The sequence below is a fragment of the Amphimedon queenslandica genome, unplaced genomic scaffold, assembly GCF_000090795.2.
Source record: "Amphimedon queenslandica unplaced genomic scaffold, v1.1 AMPQUscaffold_13160, whole genome shotgun sequence".
In the NCBI taxonomy this organism is placed as follows: domain Eukaryota; kingdom Metazoa; phylum Porifera; class Demospongiae; order Haplosclerida; family Niphatidae; genus Amphimedon; species Amphimedon queenslandica.
Window position 1 is genome coordinate 82,126 of NW_003546604.1, and position 17,158 is coordinate 99,283.

At 33.4% G+C, this 17,158-nt stretch overlaps 3 protein-coding genes across 3 annotated transcripts; all 3 read left to right on the forward strand.

Annotated features, from left to right (window-relative positions):
* The first annotated feature begins 728 nt into the window (after window positions 1-728).
* Window positions 729-1,942, forward strand: LOC100636716 (exostosin-like 2). The gene is made up of 3 exons (XM_011407837.1): window positions 729-768; window positions 822-892; window positions 1,484-1,942. Exons 1-3 carry the CDS (start codon window positions 729-731, stop codon window positions 1,940-1,942), a joined length of 570 nt encoding a protein of 189 aa, XP_011406139.1.
* An 891-nt stretch (window positions 1,943-2,833) lies between these two features.
* On the forward strand, window positions 2,834-9,206 carry LOC109584841 (uncharacterized). Its single transcript, XM_020000736.1, has 14 exons — window positions 2,834-2,990; window positions 3,087-3,236; window positions 3,289-3,510; window positions 3,559-3,613; window positions 6,948-7,054; window positions 7,098-7,301; window positions 7,345-7,515; window positions 7,563-7,778; window positions 7,835-7,981; window positions 8,023-8,223; window positions 8,277-8,414; window positions 8,464-8,655; window positions 8,720-8,866; window positions 8,923-9,206. Exons 6-14 carry the CDS (start codon window positions 7,184-7,186, stop codon window positions 9,126-9,128), a joined length of 1,536 nt encoding a protein of 511 aa, XP_019856295.1. The 5' UTR covers window positions 2,834-2,990; window positions 3,087-3,236; window positions 3,289-3,510; window positions 3,559-3,613; window positions 6,948-7,054; window positions 7,098-7,183; the 3' UTR covers window positions 9,129-9,206.
* A 372-nt stretch (window positions 9,207-9,578) lies between these two features.
* Window positions 9,579-16,608, forward strand: LOC105313980 (uncharacterized). Its single transcript, XM_020000724.1, has 21 exons — window positions 9,579-9,621; window positions 9,674-9,838; window positions 9,920-10,075; window positions 10,122-10,343; window positions 10,398-10,565; window positions 10,611-10,814; window positions 10,870-11,040; window positions 11,086-11,301; window positions 11,350-11,496; window positions 12,616-12,822; window positions 12,889-13,020; window positions 13,062-13,250; window positions 13,765-13,938; window positions 14,130-14,291; window positions 14,343-14,558; window positions 14,616-14,780; window positions 14,819-15,022; window positions 15,153-15,323; window positions 15,369-15,614; window positions 15,677-15,823; window positions 16,403-16,608. Exons 1-21 carry the CDS (start codon window positions 9,579-9,581, stop codon window positions 16,606-16,608), a joined length of 3,711 nt encoding a protein of 1,236 aa, XP_019856283.1.
* Window positions 16,609-17,158: the final 550 nt, after the last annotated feature.

Genomic DNA, 17,158 nt, shown 5'->3' on the forward strand with positions numbered 1-17,158 from the left:
TGACATCAGACCTGATCACATACTTTGGCGTGGCTTAGGATGCTTGTCTATGAACTCATTCTGTTAATAATAATTATACATCAGTGGTGGGAAAGGTTTTCACTTAAAGCTAATTTGCAGTATCTATGGTTAATTATAGAGCTATAATTGGGATGATCCCATTTTACGATCACTGTTAGAGCAAGACTACTACTACAGTAACTACTATCCTTGGCCCTATATATTATTTTGGCAATATTTTTTTGCTGAGCTGATTTTCTACCAATATGAGACTTTTAATTACAAGACCAACAAGTAAATCTCGCAGATTAAAGCTGCACTGTTTTTGACAGTGCAGCTTCCACGTACTTAATAATAATAATAATAATAATAATGACATAATAATAATAATGAATTTTCAGTTCCACGGAAAGCGGAAAAGTTCCCAAATGTGTTCCATCAAAGATCTACACAAGCAGCCTCCCTACTACAGGACGATCAGAACCTAAATATGGTCATCCATCATTAGACTATCACAAAAACTACACAAGGAACAAATTCACCGTGGTTATGCCAACTCATAACTGTAACCTTCAATTGCTGACGGTCATAAGTCATTATTGCAACATTTCCAATGTACATAAAATATTAGTTTTGTGGAATAATGTTGGGGAGCCAGTGCCTGGTCCAATAAAGGATTTCAAATGCAAAGTACCAGTGAAGATTAAGATTATGAAGGAAATAAATTAATGTCACGATTTAGGCCGTACCCAGAAATAGAGACTGAAGGTAGTGTAAAAAACATGCATGCTGTGAAGTAATAATCATTTTCATTCTTGTAGTAATATTTTCAGTTGATGATGATCGAATGGTTGGTCCTCATGGTATGGAAGAAGGTTTTGCTGCATGGCAGGTAAGAGAAGAGGTCTTGTTGGCTACTGCATGTATGCTTAATCTCTTCATTATTGCTAGACTATCAATCTATAAAATGAATCATTAATTTAACCAGCACAAAGATTTAGCTGCTATTATGGTTGCAAATGTTTTTTTAGCAAATTAGGAGTATTATAGTAGCATCATACAGATACTATATGATTGCCAGCATTTATGTAGTTAAAATCTTAGAGTAACTTTTAATCATGGGTACAAAATATACAATTTTACTCATAGTAGATTTAATTTGTGGGTACTATACTAATTGTACTTGTAGATCTATATATTGCATATCTAATTATTACATTCCAATATTAATAGTACCCATAATTATTAAGCATAATGATGTAAGTAATAGTTAATTCATGTGGTGTTGTGTTCTACGAAGGCCGAGTGTACTATTTTTAGTGACGAGACCGGAAGCGAATTCGGATAAATCCAATAGAACACGACGCCACATGTATTAACTATTACTTATTGCTTGAGTATATTGTATCAGATCATCCATTATAGTTGCTCCTTCACCAGTTGAAAACTTGTCTATTGTCTCTAACCATCTCTTGTCCTGTAGGCATTTCCTCATCTTCTAGTTGGTCATTGTCCAAGATCTCATTCATTTCAAGACAGACAATATAAATACTGTGGCAAACGAGACCCTCATTATTATTCAATGATACTCACTGGCTCTGTGTTTATACATAGGTTGTATCTTGAAATGTTCACAGATACACTTCCAGAAGCACTTCACTCTTTCATAGACAAGAATATGAATGGAGAAGACATAATAATGAATGACATGGTTGCTGATTATCTGAAAGAGTTAGATATACCGCAGTGCTCTGGTTTATTTGTCAATAGCTCAACTGATGAGATTCATATCAAACCAAGTACATCTTTATTAGGCTCGCTATCTCGATACTTTTCTAAAGACCGGGCTAGTCTTTGGCAGCGTGAAGATCATGTTAAGAAGAGAAATGACTGCTTGAACTTGATTGTTAGTGTGTATGGATACATGCCTTTAATCATGTGAATTGCAATAACCTGAAACATAGAATTGATTAATTTAAGTACAAAATCAAATGTATCAAAAAGATTAACTAGCGAGCCATTTCCCAGCCTACAGTCAATAGTTTTATGCTATAGGGATTTATGCATTAGCCCATTAGTCATGCGTAGCCAGCTCCTCCCTCAGTCACTATGAAATGTTGCAGTGAGCACAGATGTGAGACTAATACTCATATGGCCACCAAAATAGCAGGAGTGATGTACTTCCATGATGGGCTATAATTTGAGTACTCCCACTAAAAATATTGTTTTGAAAATTATAATGAAAAATAAAGATGAATGACAACAATTCCTCCAATAGTACATTCAAACTAGAAAATAAAATTATACACAGTGCACACTAGTATTGTTTTAGTTAACTTTAACTAAAACTAAAAGCCGGCCAAATTTAGTTTTAGTTAAACAACTATAAATCTTTAAGAATTTTTTGAAACTAACTGTAACTAACTAAAAGTACCTAAGAAAATGAAAAATAACTCAGTATGAACTAACTAAAAGAGCAACGAAATTATGAAATAACTAAAAGTATTTTATGGAAGCACAACTATCTAAAAGTCTCATGCCTGTGCATTTTAAGGATAAAGAAGTGAGCATGTGTTCTGGCATCCCATCAAAGGAGTTGGTTGGCTCAAAGGGCTTGACTGAGTAATAACTAATTTGGAGTAAGTACATTACTAGCTATTACCATACAAATTATTGACCATATAAGGTATTGCCAATGTTCATTAGTCAAGATGGCCCTTGTGGTACTGTTTCCATTCCTTTTGCTATTGATTGGAGGTATATATTTGTATTTATAGCATAAAGGCATTTACTGCTATTTTATTTTATTTTGTGTATACTAGCTCAAGGTCAATTACAGGAGGATGTGATTGTACAGTGTTATTCATCTGCTGCTGATTGTACTAGTAATACTAATGGAATCAGTCTTGCAGCTATTGACTGCTGTAATAGAACTGGTGGAGGATATATATCTCATTCTTCACTAGCTGCACAGTGTGGTGCATGTGTTGGTAAGATAATTATTGTAACACAAACACTGAGTTGTTTTATCATTTTAATGTTATTATCTTGAGCCATATCTATTTATTTTACTCTGTATTCACTAGCTGTTGGTTTTGATCAAACACAAGTGCATATTGCACAAAGTGATGCTGGTAGGACATATAATTTTGAAGCTAATGTTCTCTTTGAGACTCCTGGGGCTCCTGATGTTAGGGATCTGGATTATATTATTTCACGAGAGCCAGCAGTTGATGGTAAATTTTAATTTTTCTTTAATAATTTATATTAATTTTTCTCTGATTTAAGTTGCTGACTACTTAAGCACAGATTTTGCTGGACGAACAAATGGTTTCCTACCAGAAAGGTTTAGAATACGCTATCTTTTACAAGGGAATGCTGTTGCTCTCCAACCAACTCTTTCATTTGATTACTTGATTGCTGCTGAAACTGATCCAGGTGATCCACCAATACCATCAGGAGTTGTACTTGTATACAGACGTCTTAGCATTACAATAGAGGATATAGACAGTGAGCTTGTAATGAATCAGTTTATTGTGATCATCTCTCATTTTATAGTAATTACTGTTGGTCTTCAAGAGCCATCAATAGTTTTAGAAGGTAGTACTGCTACAGCTAGGGTTGAACGTCAAATAATTGCATATGAAGCTCCTTTTGAAGTCACTGTCTCAAATGAGAGGTATACTGGCCCATTGGCTCCTGATGAAGCTGCTGTGGGAGACTTTGGTATGACATAATAATTCTTTATAGTTTATTCATTCCTTTTAATTTAGACCTCTTCAACTTTACTGAGACGCATAGTGTTGTATTTCAACCAGCAACAGTAAATGAGCAACGCTTTGAAGAATTGATATTTGAGATGCCACAGGACAATATTGTGGAATTACAAGAAGTGTTTAGGTGGAGACTCAGTGTTAATGATTCTAGAGTTAGAATAAATCCTGACACTCAAATAGTAAGACTTGATAATCAAGATGGTAGGTCATTTGTTCATGAGGTATTTATATTATTACTTGCTTGCATTATAGTTTTCAGTATTGGGTTTAGAGAACTAACAGTTACTATTGGAGAAGGAGAAAATGCCTCATTAACTATAAAGCAGATAGGAGGCGAGACTGCTGGTGTAGGCATTGGAGGCTTTCCAGAGGATCGTTTAAGTCCAGTTCGATTGAGACATGTACCCGGGAATGCTACAATTGGTTAGTATTAGCACAATGTGTTGGTTTGATATTAATAATTATAGATAGTGATTTCTCCCTTAATACTACTGTGCCAGGATTAACTTATAGACCCAATAATACACTAAATGATATTCCATTTGAGCCTATTACAAGTTTTGAAGATAATATCATTGAGGGAAATGAAATATTAAGAGTCATCATAGTACCTGGTGGGGATAATGCTGTTCAAGTACAGAGTGGTATTCAAACTGCTACTATCACCATTATTGATGATGACAGTAAGTATATCGTGGTGTATAATAATTAAAATGAGAGATGAAGAATCTAATGTTTTGTTTTTTTATTTTTATAATTTATTGTATAGCTGGTGTGCTGTCATTAGAGAGAGGAACATATGATGTGATTGAGAATGAAGGAACTGTAGAAATATGTGCTGTACTAACTGGAGGAGTATTATCAACTGATACAGAAATAACTATACAAGCTGAAGATAACACTGCAAGATTTAGGAGTAAATATAAATATTAATATTTATTGTATTATGTGCCTTTTAATTAGGTGACTACAGTACTCATGGAATTCATTCAGTATTACGCTCATTTACAAACAAAACATGTGGTAGATTTAATATTACGAATGATCTCATTAGTGAACAACTATTGGAGAACTGTACCATAGCAATAATTGGCATCTTTCCAGAAAATAGTGGATTAAAGATAGACCAGTCTCCAACATTCATCAGAATACAAGATGATGATCGTTAGTATAATTATTATAAAATTTAATGTTTATCTGTATTATGCACTAAGCAGAGGCTGAAGTAAGGTTTGCTATGGGTCAAGCTACATTCTCTGAAGGAGGAGGAAATCAATCAATCACTGTCATACTAGGAGGAGCACAATTGAGTCAAAGTGAAGATGTTGAAGTATACATTGATGATGGAACTACCAGTATGTTTGAACATTTATACTTGTAGTTACAGCATTTGCAAATTTCAGGCTAAAAGTTGGCATGATTCTGTTCATTTTAATATTATGAATTTTGGTCCAGGGTCATGCATGAGCCATGATTTTTTTACCAAAATTTGATGGGATAAATTACAAGTCAAATATTAGCTTTGCCTAAAAAATATAAGAGCCAAAATAATAACTACATGTGTACTTATAGCTGTGTGCTATCTAACTGGTGCAATCTTAGTGCATCTCGCTAAATGAAATAAAAACTGATAATAAGTTAGTGACCAAAATTACCCAAAGAATTGCTATTTTAAGCTAAAATAATTATAATTTAAATGACCTTTATTCCAATAGATGGAACATCACTTGGTTTTGTGACATTTGGTACTGGTGCTATACCACAGAATAGGACTGTTGTTTTTCCAGTGGTTGATAATAACATTGCACTGGAACCTGATAAACATTATCTACTAAGATTAAGGAACATTGGTAGTATAGGTTTAGGTAATCCAGAAACAATGAATGTGACTGTAGAGGATGAGGATGGTAAATTAGGAAAAATTAAGCCATATGCATACATTAATTAATTAGATCAAATATGCCTTTCAGTAAATGCAATGAGAGACTAGAATCTTTCATGTCATTTATCATGCATTTATGGCTATGCATTTGCAATAACAATCAGGAAATTAATAATTAATCAACTAATTATTAGTATAACTATTTTACTCACCTAATCAGCCTATCTTGAACTGGGCAAAGCCTAGGCTTGCTTAGAATGACCATACACGTGTGTTAAGGACTGAATTAACAAACTGCACTGACCTAAACCATCCTCAAGTTAAATAATATAATCAGTGTTGTCTCTGTTAACTAAAGTAGTTATACAAGAATTCAGATATAGTCTTGTAAAATATGTCATTGATTGAAACTTTCTTTTTTTAATTATATGTATATCATAGTGACACAGAAATTACCAGAGGATGTCATAGTACAGTGTTATTCATCTGCTGCTGATTGTACTACTAATACTAATGGAGTCAGTCTTGCAGCTATTGACTGCTGTAATAGAACTGGTGGAGGATATATATCTCATTCTTCATTGAATGTAGTGGCACAGTGTGGTGCATGCATTGGTAAGATTACCACAGAATGTAGATCTATACCCTGTGACTATTTAAGTTTCAATTTTTAATTTGTATGCTGTTTTATATTGTTTTATATAAAATCCCATAGTATCAATACCCTTTGTTGTTGTTATTTTTGTTCACTAGTTGTTGGTTTTGATCAAACACGTGTGCATATTGGTCCAAGTGATGCTGGTAGAAGATACTCATTTACTGCTGATGTACTCCTCAGTACTCCCGGGGCTCCAACAAATGAAGTTCGTGATTTATGTTGGAATATTTCACGAGAACCAGCAACACTAGTTGATGGTAAAGTTATGTTGCATTTGCTTTATATTTATCTTTTTGATTAAAGTTGCTGACTATTTAAGGACACCAGTGTTTAGTGGACAAACTGATGCTTTCCTTCCCAAAAGATTTAATCTGCAATATCTTTCATATGGGAATGAACTTGCTCTCCAGCCAACTCTTTCAATTCATTACACTATTGCACCTAGCAGTGGTGAATCAATACCATCAGGAGTTGTACTTGTATACAATCATCTTAGCATTACAATTGATGATATAGACAGTGAGTACATTATTGAATCAACAAATGATTGTGTTCATTCTTTCTTACTTTCAGTAATGAGTGTTGGTCTGGAACTACAATGCTTCCCTTTTGTAGAAGGTAGTACTGCTGTAGCTGTCATTAGGCGTAAATTAATTGAATATGAAGCTCCTTTTGAAGTTACTGTCTCACTTGGGAAGTTTAGAAATCCTTATTTGTTTACTGCTGTTGGTGAATTTGGTATTATACACTCATTGTTGATTATCATTTAGTTTATTTGTAGATAATTTCAACTTTACTGAGCAGCATAGTGTTGTATTTCATCCAGAATATCAATTTGATCAACATTTTGAACGTGTAACTTTCTTGATGTCACAGGATAATATTGTAGAATTGCAAGAAGTGTTTCAGTGGAGACTCACTGTTAATGATTCTAGAGTTAGGATAAATCCTAACACTCAAATAGTAAGACTTGACAATCGAGATGGTATGTTATTACTGCTAGTAAAATTAATTAATTGTAAATATAGTTTTCAGAGTTGGTTTCAAAGATCTACATGTTACTATAAGAGAAGGGCAAGTGGCAACATTAACTATAAAGCAGATAGGAAATGAGACTGGTGGTGTAGACATTGGAGGATTTCCACAGAACCATCTACAGCCAGTTCAATTAGTACACATATCTGGGACTGCTACAAATGGTTAATAGTATTTTATAGATTTATTCATATTAATTTTACATTATTAGGTAGTGATTTTCTTTTAAATTCTACTGTTCCAAGATTAACCTACAGTGCCAATAATACACTGAATGATATGTCATTCACTCCTATCATTAGTATTGATGATAGTATCATTGAGGGAGATGAAACAATAAGAGTCATCATATTAAGTAATGGTAATAATGTTCTCCAAATACCAAGAGATCAGCGGACAGCTACCATTGCCATTATCGATGATGACAGTAAGTTTATAATAATTGAGAGGAGATGTGACAATATCTATTTTTTTGTTGTATAGCTGGTGTGCTGTCATTAGAGAGAAGAACATATGATGTGATTGAGAATGAAGGAACTGTAGAAATATGTGCTGTACTAACTGGAGGAGTATTACCAACTGATACAGAAATAACTCTACAAGCTAGAGATAACACTGCAGTATGCATTGGTAAGTATTAATATTTATTGCATTATGTGTTCTTTAATTAGGTGATTATAGTACTCTTAGAATTCGTCCAACATTACATTCATTTGCAAACAGGGCATGCGGCAGATTTAGAATTAGGAATGATCTCATTAGTGAACAATTATTTGAGAACTTTACAGTAGCAATAACTGACATCTTCCCAGTAAATAATAGATTAACAGTTGACAGGAGTCCATCATTCATCAGGATACAAGATGATGATCGTTAGTATAATTATTATAAAATTCCATGTTTAGTCGTATTATGCACTAAGCAGAGGCTGAAGTAAGGTTTGCTATGGGTCAAACTACATTCTCTGAAGGAGGAGGAAATCAATCAATCACTGTCATACTAGGAGGAGCACAATTGAGTCAAAGTGAAGATGTTGAAGTATACATCGATGATGGAATTACAAGTATGTTTAATCATATACTACAGTTTTAATGCATTTATTTCAATTATAGAAGGAACACTACTTGGTTTTGTCACATTTAGTACTGGTGCTATACCACAGAATAGGACTGTTGTTTTTCCAGTAGTTGATGATAACATTGCACTGGAACCTGATAAACTTTATCTACTAAGATTAAGAAACATTGGTAATATAGGTTTAGGTAATCCAGAAACAATGAATGTGACTGTAGAGGATGATGATGGTAAGTTATGACACTTAATGCAAATGAAGTTGATGATATTATAATATTAAATAATACCATATAGTGGTTGATGTGTTCCTGGAAAGAAGATCATATGATGTTATTGAGAATCAAACTAGTATCAAAATATGTGTTGTCCTAACTAAAGGATTTTTGTCGACCCCAATGAACATTAACATTTTTGATGCTCAAGGGACTGCAAAATATCAATGTAAATGATTTCTCATTTGTACTTATAGTATTGCACATCTTTCTCTCTCTATTTAGTTGATTATATTTTCTTCAACTTTCATGTAATACTGCCTCCATATAAGAACAGTACCTGTGTAACCCTCTACATTGTCAATGATAATATAAAGGAGACACTTTATGAAGAAATGCATATGTATATCTTCAGAGTAATTCCTTGGAATAAAAATCTGCATGTGGACTATACCTGGTCTACAGTTAGGATACAAGATGATGACAATTAACATATTCATTTTTCTAATTAGCAAATTGTTTGCATCAATTTTGGCAAAATTGACTACTGTTGTTGTCATAACTCAAAAGTTGTGTGATAGATAGATACTGTACAGTATCTACAACAGCTATAAGCTATCTTAAGGCTAGGCCTTGAATAAAGCTTATCAATTTTTGAGCTAATCACAGTTGGCAGTTGCTATGCCAGCTGGTGGATTTATTGTATATTATTTCTCGTTTTGTTTTATTCTTAAGAAACTATCTTAGCAACCTAGCTTCTCTATAGCATGATAGATCTAGATCTAATAGTGAGATAAATTTTTATGGTTTTTTGTGCTGTAATACTAAATAAGGTCAATGCCTTATATGGTCATTGTCCTATGAAGTTATCATTGTAGGACCACTGTGCTAATATTATAATAATATTATAACAACATGGTCATGTGAGAAGAAAGGTCAAGATGATTCTTGTATTCTTTCCTTTCTTTTTGTTAATACTTACAGGTAAGTCAATAATGATAATTGTAGTAATTATTTTTATTTTGTGTATATATAGTTCAAGGTCAAATACAAGAGGATCTGATTGTAGAGTGCTATTCATCTGCTGCTGATTGTACTAGTAATACTAATGGAGTCAGTCTTGCAGCTATTGACTGCTGTAATAGAACTGGTGGAGGATATATATCTCATCCTGCAGCACATCAATGTGGTGCATGTGTTGGTAAGAGAGTTGTAACATAATAATTAATTGTTTATTATTTTTAATGTTGTTATTCTTATTTATTTATACTGTATTCACTAGTTGTTGGTTTTGATCAATCACGTGTGCATATTGGTCCAAGTGATGCTGGTAGAAGATACTCATTTACTGCTGATGTACTCCTCAGTACTCCTGGGGCTCCTGATGTTACTGGTCTGGATTATGTTATTTCACGACAGCCAGTTATGCTAGTTAATGGTAGATAATGCTTTTATTTACTTTATTTTTATTTTTCTGATGATAGTTACTGACTACTTAAGCTCAGATTTTGCTGGACGAACCAATGGTTTCCTACCAGAAAGGTTTAGCATACAATATGTATCACAAGGGAATGCTGTTGCTCTCCAACCAATTCTTTCATTCAATTACACAATTGCTGCTGAAACTAGTTGGAATGATCCAGCAATACCATCAGGAGTTGTACTTGTATACAGACGTCTTAGTATTACAATTGATGATATAGACAGTAAGTTTGTATTGAATCAGTTTATTGTGATCATCATCATCTCTCTCTTTATAGTAATTACTGTTGGTCTTCAAGAGCCATCAATAGTTTTAGAAGGTAGTATTGCTATAGCTAGGGTTGAACGTCAAATAATTGCATATGAAGCTCCTTTTGAAGTCACTGTCTCAAATGAGAGGTATACTGGCCCATTGTCTCAAGATGAAGCTGCTGTTGGAGACTTTGGTATGACATAAGTAATTCTTTATGATTAATCATTCCTTTAATTAGATTTTTTCAACTTTACTGAGCAGCATAGTGTTGTATTTCAACCAGCAACATTAAACGAGCAACGCTTTGAAGTATTGATGTTTATGATGCCACGGGATAATAGTGTGGAATTACAAGAAGCGTTTAGGTGGAGACTCAGTGTTAATGATTCTAGAGTTAGAATAGATTCTGACACTCGAATAGTAAGACTTGACAATCAAGATGGTAAGTCATTTGTTCATGAGATAAGTTTTATGAGCTTGTTCTTTGTATTTTATAGTTTTCAGTATCGGGTTTAAAGACCTACATGTTACTATTAAAGAAGGAGAAGTTGCCCCATTAACTATAAAGCAGTTAGGAAATGAGACTGGCGGTGTAGGCATTGGAGGATTTCCAGAGGGTCGTTTAAGTCCAATTCGATTGAGATATGTATCCGGGACTGCTACAATTGGTTAGTATTAGCACAATGTGTTAGTTTAAATATTAATAATTATAGATAGTGATTTCTCCCTTAATATTACTGTGCCAAGATTAACCTACAGAGACAATTATACACTGAATGATATTCCATTCCAGCCTATCACTAGTATTGATGATAATATCATTGAGGGAGATGAAACAATAAGAGTCATCATAGTACCTGGTACAGATAATGTTGTTCAAGTACAGAGAGACCAGAAGACAGCTACCATCACCATTATTGATAATGATTGTAAGTAACGAGGGAGGTATAACAATATTTATTTTTTTAATTTCATAGCTGGTGTGCTGTCATTAGAGAGAGGAACATATGAAGTGATTGAGAATGAAGGAACTGTAGAAATATGTGCTGTACTAACTGGAGGAGTATTACCAACTGATACAGTAATAACTATGCTAGCTAGATCTAACAGTGCAAGATTTAGGAGTAAGTATACTAATATATTAAGGCTAACTATCTTCAAAAATACTATAAGCCTGAGCACCAGTCGATATTATTGTTCAGCGATCAATAATTATTTTAAAATTATTTTTTCTGGCATATAGTAATGCTATTGATACCATGAAATGGGTAATTTTAGAGGGGAGAAACTTTGGTGATTGATAGGTATTAGTTGCAAATTTGTGACGATATGCTAATGGTACAAAATGGTGGGTTTGAATTTTTAAAATGGCTATCAAAACAACAAATTCACTAAAATTTATTCTCTCCACAAAATTACCCCACTATGCAGTAATTAGCATTGGGTTAGGCCTATAGTTGCAGCAAACATCAAAGGCCTGTTATAGTTGTGATAAAACCCATAGAACCCTCCTATTGATATAGCTGTATGATGGCAAGCACTATGTATACTTCTTTGGAACAGCTCCTTTTCAAAGTTCAGCATAAAATTTGAGGTTATTCTAGTCTAAAACTTTGTTTGTTTTGTGTCTGGGAGGAGGTAGAGGCAGTTATTCATCAGAGCATCCATAACCCAATTTGAGTATGAGCAAATTGGCTTTGCTGCAACCAGGGATATACCACACAGAACTGTTCCTTTTAGTATATCCCTGCTGCAACTGAACACTGTAGATATAAGTGGCTCTATTAAGCTCATTCTTCTGGTCTTATTGCTAAGAAAATAGTGCAGCCTCTTTCCTCATGCACTATTTTTTGCAACTCAACTGGAAACTCATGTGGTTAACCTAACCACGCAATCATAACAGAATGTAATTTTTACCTTAAGAAAAAAGAATGGAAACAAGTAAATAAAAAACATTAAAAATGGAAAAGTAGAAGGATTGAATTGTAAAAAAGTAAAGAAACAAGAGGGTACTTGCTAAATGGTGTGATAACATCCCACACCACAGCATGAATTTGCAAATGATACTGAGTCCCATGCATGGCATAGCAGTCATGAGGGCTTTATCTTTCATGCAGTGGTGTAAGATATCTTATCAAACCAGTTAGCAAGTACCCTCTTGTTTCTTTCCAATTCCATTTTTAATGTTTTTTATTTACTTGTTACATACATGCATATATTGATATTATATGTCCTGTCATTAGGTGACTACATGCATAGTCCTTGTGGAAGTCATCCAATATTACCTGCATTTGCAAACAGGACATGTGGTAAATTTAATATTATCAATGATACCATTAGAGAACAACTACTGGAGAACTTTACAGTGGAAATAAGCAGCATCTTCCCAGAAAATAGTGGATTAACAATAGATCGGAGTCCATCATTCATTAGGATACAAGATGATGATTGTTAGTATAATTATTTGCAACACTACTGTTTAGTTTTTTGTAACTGATCTGCATGATCCATCAAAGCTGGAGTTTGGTTTGCTATGGGTGAAGCTACATTCTCTGAGGGAGGAGGAAATCAACCAATCACTGTCTTAGGACAATTCATCCAGAGAGAGAATAAATACGTTGAAGTATACATTGATGATGGAACAAGCAGTAAGTTTAATTGTATATATCATTTTCATTTATCTTAATAGACCATGGATTATTCCTTGGTTTTGTCACATTTGATACTGGTGCTATAATACAGAATAGGACTGTTGTTTTTCCAGTGGTTGATAATAACATTGCACTGGAACCTGATAAACATTATCTACTAAGATTAAGGAGCTTTCGTAATGAAATAGATCTTGGGACAATGAATGTGACTGTAGTGGATGATGATGGTAAGTAAACTGATAAAAAAATTTGCACAGCAGAATATAAAGTATTTGTATTTTTAGAGTATTTTAATGTATTTGTAGTTGTTCTTTGAAGATTCAAATCTGACGTACATGTAATTGTATTTTGTAATGTTGTACAAGTAGAAAGTTGATAATTTGATGAGTAATTTGTAATGTAATAATCTACAAGCAAGAAGCAAGTGAAACACATTCCTACCCCATTTTTTTGCAATGCAAGTCAATTTTTGATCATTGAAATGTCACACTGTTATGATGCAATTCTTATATAATGTGTATTTTACATACTGAAAACAGTATCTGGATATGTGTTTGGAATACTGAAGCATGTTGACTTCCAAGTATGGTGTAGTCTGGTTATGCAATACATGCAATACATGGCTTTGGGTTTTATAGGATCATTGCCAATGATCAAGTCACATTTGATGTATAAATAATGGTATCAAAATTGCAAAAGAAGTTGCTATTAAAAGTTTTCTTACATATTGTCTTCATGTAGTGGCACAGCAATTACAAGAGGATGAAATTGTACAGTGTTATTCATCTGCTGCTGATTGTACTAGTAATACTAATAGAGTCAGTCTTGCAGCTATTGACTGCTGTAATAGAACTGGTGGAGGATATATATCTTATTCTTCATTAAATGCAGAGACACAGTGTGGCGCATGCATTGGTAAGATTGCCATTAAAGCATTCTGGGACTCCATGCATTTATTTCAATTCATTTTTGTATGCTATTGAATACAAGAGTACTAAGTTTACACACTGGAATATGCGAAATTTTGTGTACACTAATTTCCTAGTATGAGAATTAAAAATTTTGTTAGTTTAATTGTCATTATCCATTTATTATTTATATAATAGTTGTTGGTTTTGATCAATCACGTGTGCATATTGGTCCAAGAGATGCTGGTAGAAGGTACTCATTTACTGCTGATGTACTCCTCAGTACTCCTGGGGCTTCAACAAATGAAGTTCGTGAGCTTCTTTTTAATATTTCCCAACAGCCAGAAACACTAGTTAATGGTAAATCATTTTTATTTAATTTATATTCACTGCTTAACTTTTTGATTAAAGCTGCTGACTTTTTAATGACACCAGTGTTCAGAGGACAAGACTTTGCTACCTTACCTACAAATTTTAGTCTGCAGTATGTATCACAAGGGAACGCAGTTGCTCTCCAACCAACTCTTTCATTCGATTACTCAATTGAACTTAGTTCCAGTGAAAAGATGCCATTAGGAGTTGTACTTGTATACAAACGACTTAGCATTACAATTAATGATATAGACAGTAAGTCCATGGTTACATGATATAACTGCAATTATCACTCTTCTTTCCATTTCATAGCAATGCCTGTTCATCTACAGGTATTTCCATTTCTTGCAGAAGGTATTACAGCTCAAGTTTATATCAAGCGTCAGAAAATTAATTTTTTGACTCCTTTTGAAGTCACCTTGTCATATGAAAAGCACCAAGGTTTAGGAAACCAGAATCAAGCTTTGGGAGATTTTGGTATGAGATCAATACATGGCTATTATGTTTTTTTGCAGATAATTTTAATTTTTCAAAGCAGAGTGTTCTATTTGATCCCATCCAAGACAAAAATGTTATTGCAAAGTCTGTACCTTTAATGGTTCCTGTAGATAATGTAGTTGAACTATCTGAAGTTTTTCTAATGAAAATCAGTGCTACCAGTGCACATGTTAAGATTACATCAGTTACAACTTATCCATTCATTGTTGACAGTGGGGATGGTAAGGAAAAATGAAATAATTACAATGCATTTAAGTGATAATAGTTAAATAATTTTACTGCCCCTAATTACTAAGTACATTAATATTAAAGTTATTAGCATTACAATTTGGCTTTATAACTTTTTTGCAGTCTTTAGAATTGGTATTAAAGATATTAATATCTCAGTAATGGAAGGAGGGACACCAGTGCTAACTATACAGCAGATAGGAGATGAGAGAGGGGGAGAAGCAATTGGAGGTTTACCAGAAAACAAAATACAACCAATTGTATTAAGACATGAAGGAGGGAATACTACAAGAGGTGTGTATTATATTGTCATTGACCTAATGTTTATTAACACTATAGGTGGCTTACAATCTGATTTCTCCTTTAATCCTACTGTTCCTAAATTAACCTACAGTGCCAATAATACACTGAATGATATTACATTCACTCCTATCACTAGTATCGATGATAATATCATTGAAGGAAATGAAACAATAAGAGTCATCATAGTACCTGGTGGTGATAGATCTAATGACCCTAATGACCATAATGTACAAGTAGAGCTGAAGTGGCAAACAGCTACAATCACCATCATTGATAATGACTGTAAGTACAAAACATAATGTAGAGTATCAAATAATAACTGTCTATAATCTATTACTGTATAGCTGGTGTGCTGTCATTAGAGAGAGGAACATATGATGTGATTGAGAATGAAGGAACTGTAGAAATATGTGCTGTACTAACTGGAGGAGTGTTATCAACTGATACAGTAATAACTCTACAAGCTAGAGACAACACTGCAGTATGGAACAGTAAGTATTAATCTAACATTACTATGGTTTTTCACAGGATTTTTGCATACTGCTCCTGCTTGCAGGCCCTTTATCAGTGGATTTTAAAGTTGCTCAAAAATTTTAAAAAATTTTAAGCAAATTTTTTGAATGCATATAGCAAGCTGATTTTAATAAAAACTAATTTTAATGAATTTTCAAAGTCGTTGGCTAAATTTTGCCAAAAATGACTTGAACAGAATTTTTCACTTTTATAATTTTTTCTTGATGCATATTACAAGTTCTTGTGCTGTGTAGCAAGTTTGAACTGATTTTGATCAGCTTGGAATTTTTTATGAATTTTTCTAAAATCAGGCTAAAGTCCCTGTACTGTAGTACAGGGTCATTGATCAAATTTTGCCAAAATTGATTTGGAGAGAATTCTCTATTTTAAAAATTTTGTCTAATGTATATACATGTACTTGCATTGTGTTTCAAGTTGGAGCTGATTTCAATCAAAATTGGATTTTTTTGCAAATTTTAAAAGTTGCGCTAAGTACCATGCACTGTATTGTACCCATAAACATTCCTCTTCATTGAATTGTGTCCTGTAATTACTAGGTGACTATAGTACTCATGAAATTCATCCAGTACTAAAGGCATTTGGAAGCAGGACATGTGGCAGATTTAATATCATCAATGATGCTGTTAAAGAGGAACTGTATGAGAACTTTAAAGTTGGAATAGTCAATGTTAATCCACAGAACAGTGCATTAACAATAGACAGTAGTCAATCAATTATTAGGATACAGGATGATGATTCCTGAGACTTAAAACTTTAAAATTATGAATTGCTAAATTTATTAATTTTTTGATCTAATTAAAATTTGATTTCAATTTTTTGATGGTGGGTAAAGTACCCAATTTTTGGCTATGCAATCATTGGTTGCTATTATATTGATATTTCCTGCACTTAGCTACATGCATGGATTTCAAGTATTCAAGAATTTTCAATTCGTACAAGGTAGCACTGCCCCATTGATTACTCTAATATAATTTCGTTTCTATATTTATTTATGTTATTATGCTTGTTATATATTTATTACTTTATTTAGACTATTTATTTGTTTATATGTAGAAGCTGTACTGGTACCACTTCACAGTCAGTGGTATGGTACTCTCACCTAATAAATGACTGGCAGTGCTGGTGATTTATTAAGTTATCTACATAACAAAATAGTAAGTGCTCATTTTATTGCAGATAAGTATATAGCAGCGTACCATACTGTAGTTCCCAAAAAATGTAGTTTAACTATTAAGGTGGGTTCTCAATATGACGCATGCGCATCTGTCATGACCAGAAGTGCTCTATAAACC

Bases quoted from the DNA above. Each gene is read 5' to 3' on its own strand.
- LOC100636716 (XM_011407837.1), top strand. From the start codon at position 729: ATGTCACGATTTAGGCCGTACCCAGAAATAGAGACTGAAG. The intron at 769-821 runs GTAGTGTAAAAA...TCATTCTTGTAG, and splicing joins CCCAGAAATAGAGACTGAAG to TAATATTTTCAGTTGATGAT. The intron at 893-1,483 runs GTAAGAGAAGAG...CTTGTCCTGTAG, and splicing joins AAGGTTTTGCTGCATGGCAG to GCATTTCCTCATCTTCTAGT.
- LOC109584841 (XM_020000736.1), top strand. From the start codon at position 7,184: ATGTCACAGGATAATATTGTAGAATTGCAAGAAGTGTTTCAGTGGAGA. The intron at 8,415-8,463 runs GTATGTTTAATC...TTTCAATTATAG, and splicing joins CATCGATGATGGAATTACAA to AAGGAACACTACTTGGTTTT. The intron at 8,656-8,719 runs GTAAGTTATGAC...AATACCATATAG, and splicing joins GACTGTAGAGGATGATGATG to TGGTTGATGTGTTCCTGGAA.
- LOC105313980 (XM_020000724.1), top strand. From the start codon at position 9,579: ATGATTCTTGTATTCTTTCCTTTCTTTTTGTTAATACTTACAG. The intron at 10,076-10,121 runs GTAGATAATGCT...TTCTGATGATAG, and splicing joins GCCAGTTATGCTAGTTAATG to TTACTGACTACTTAAGCTCA. The intron at 14,292-14,342 runs GTAAATCATTTT...TTTTGATTAAAG, and splicing joins GCCAGAAACACTAGTTAATG to CTGCTGACTTTTTAATGACA.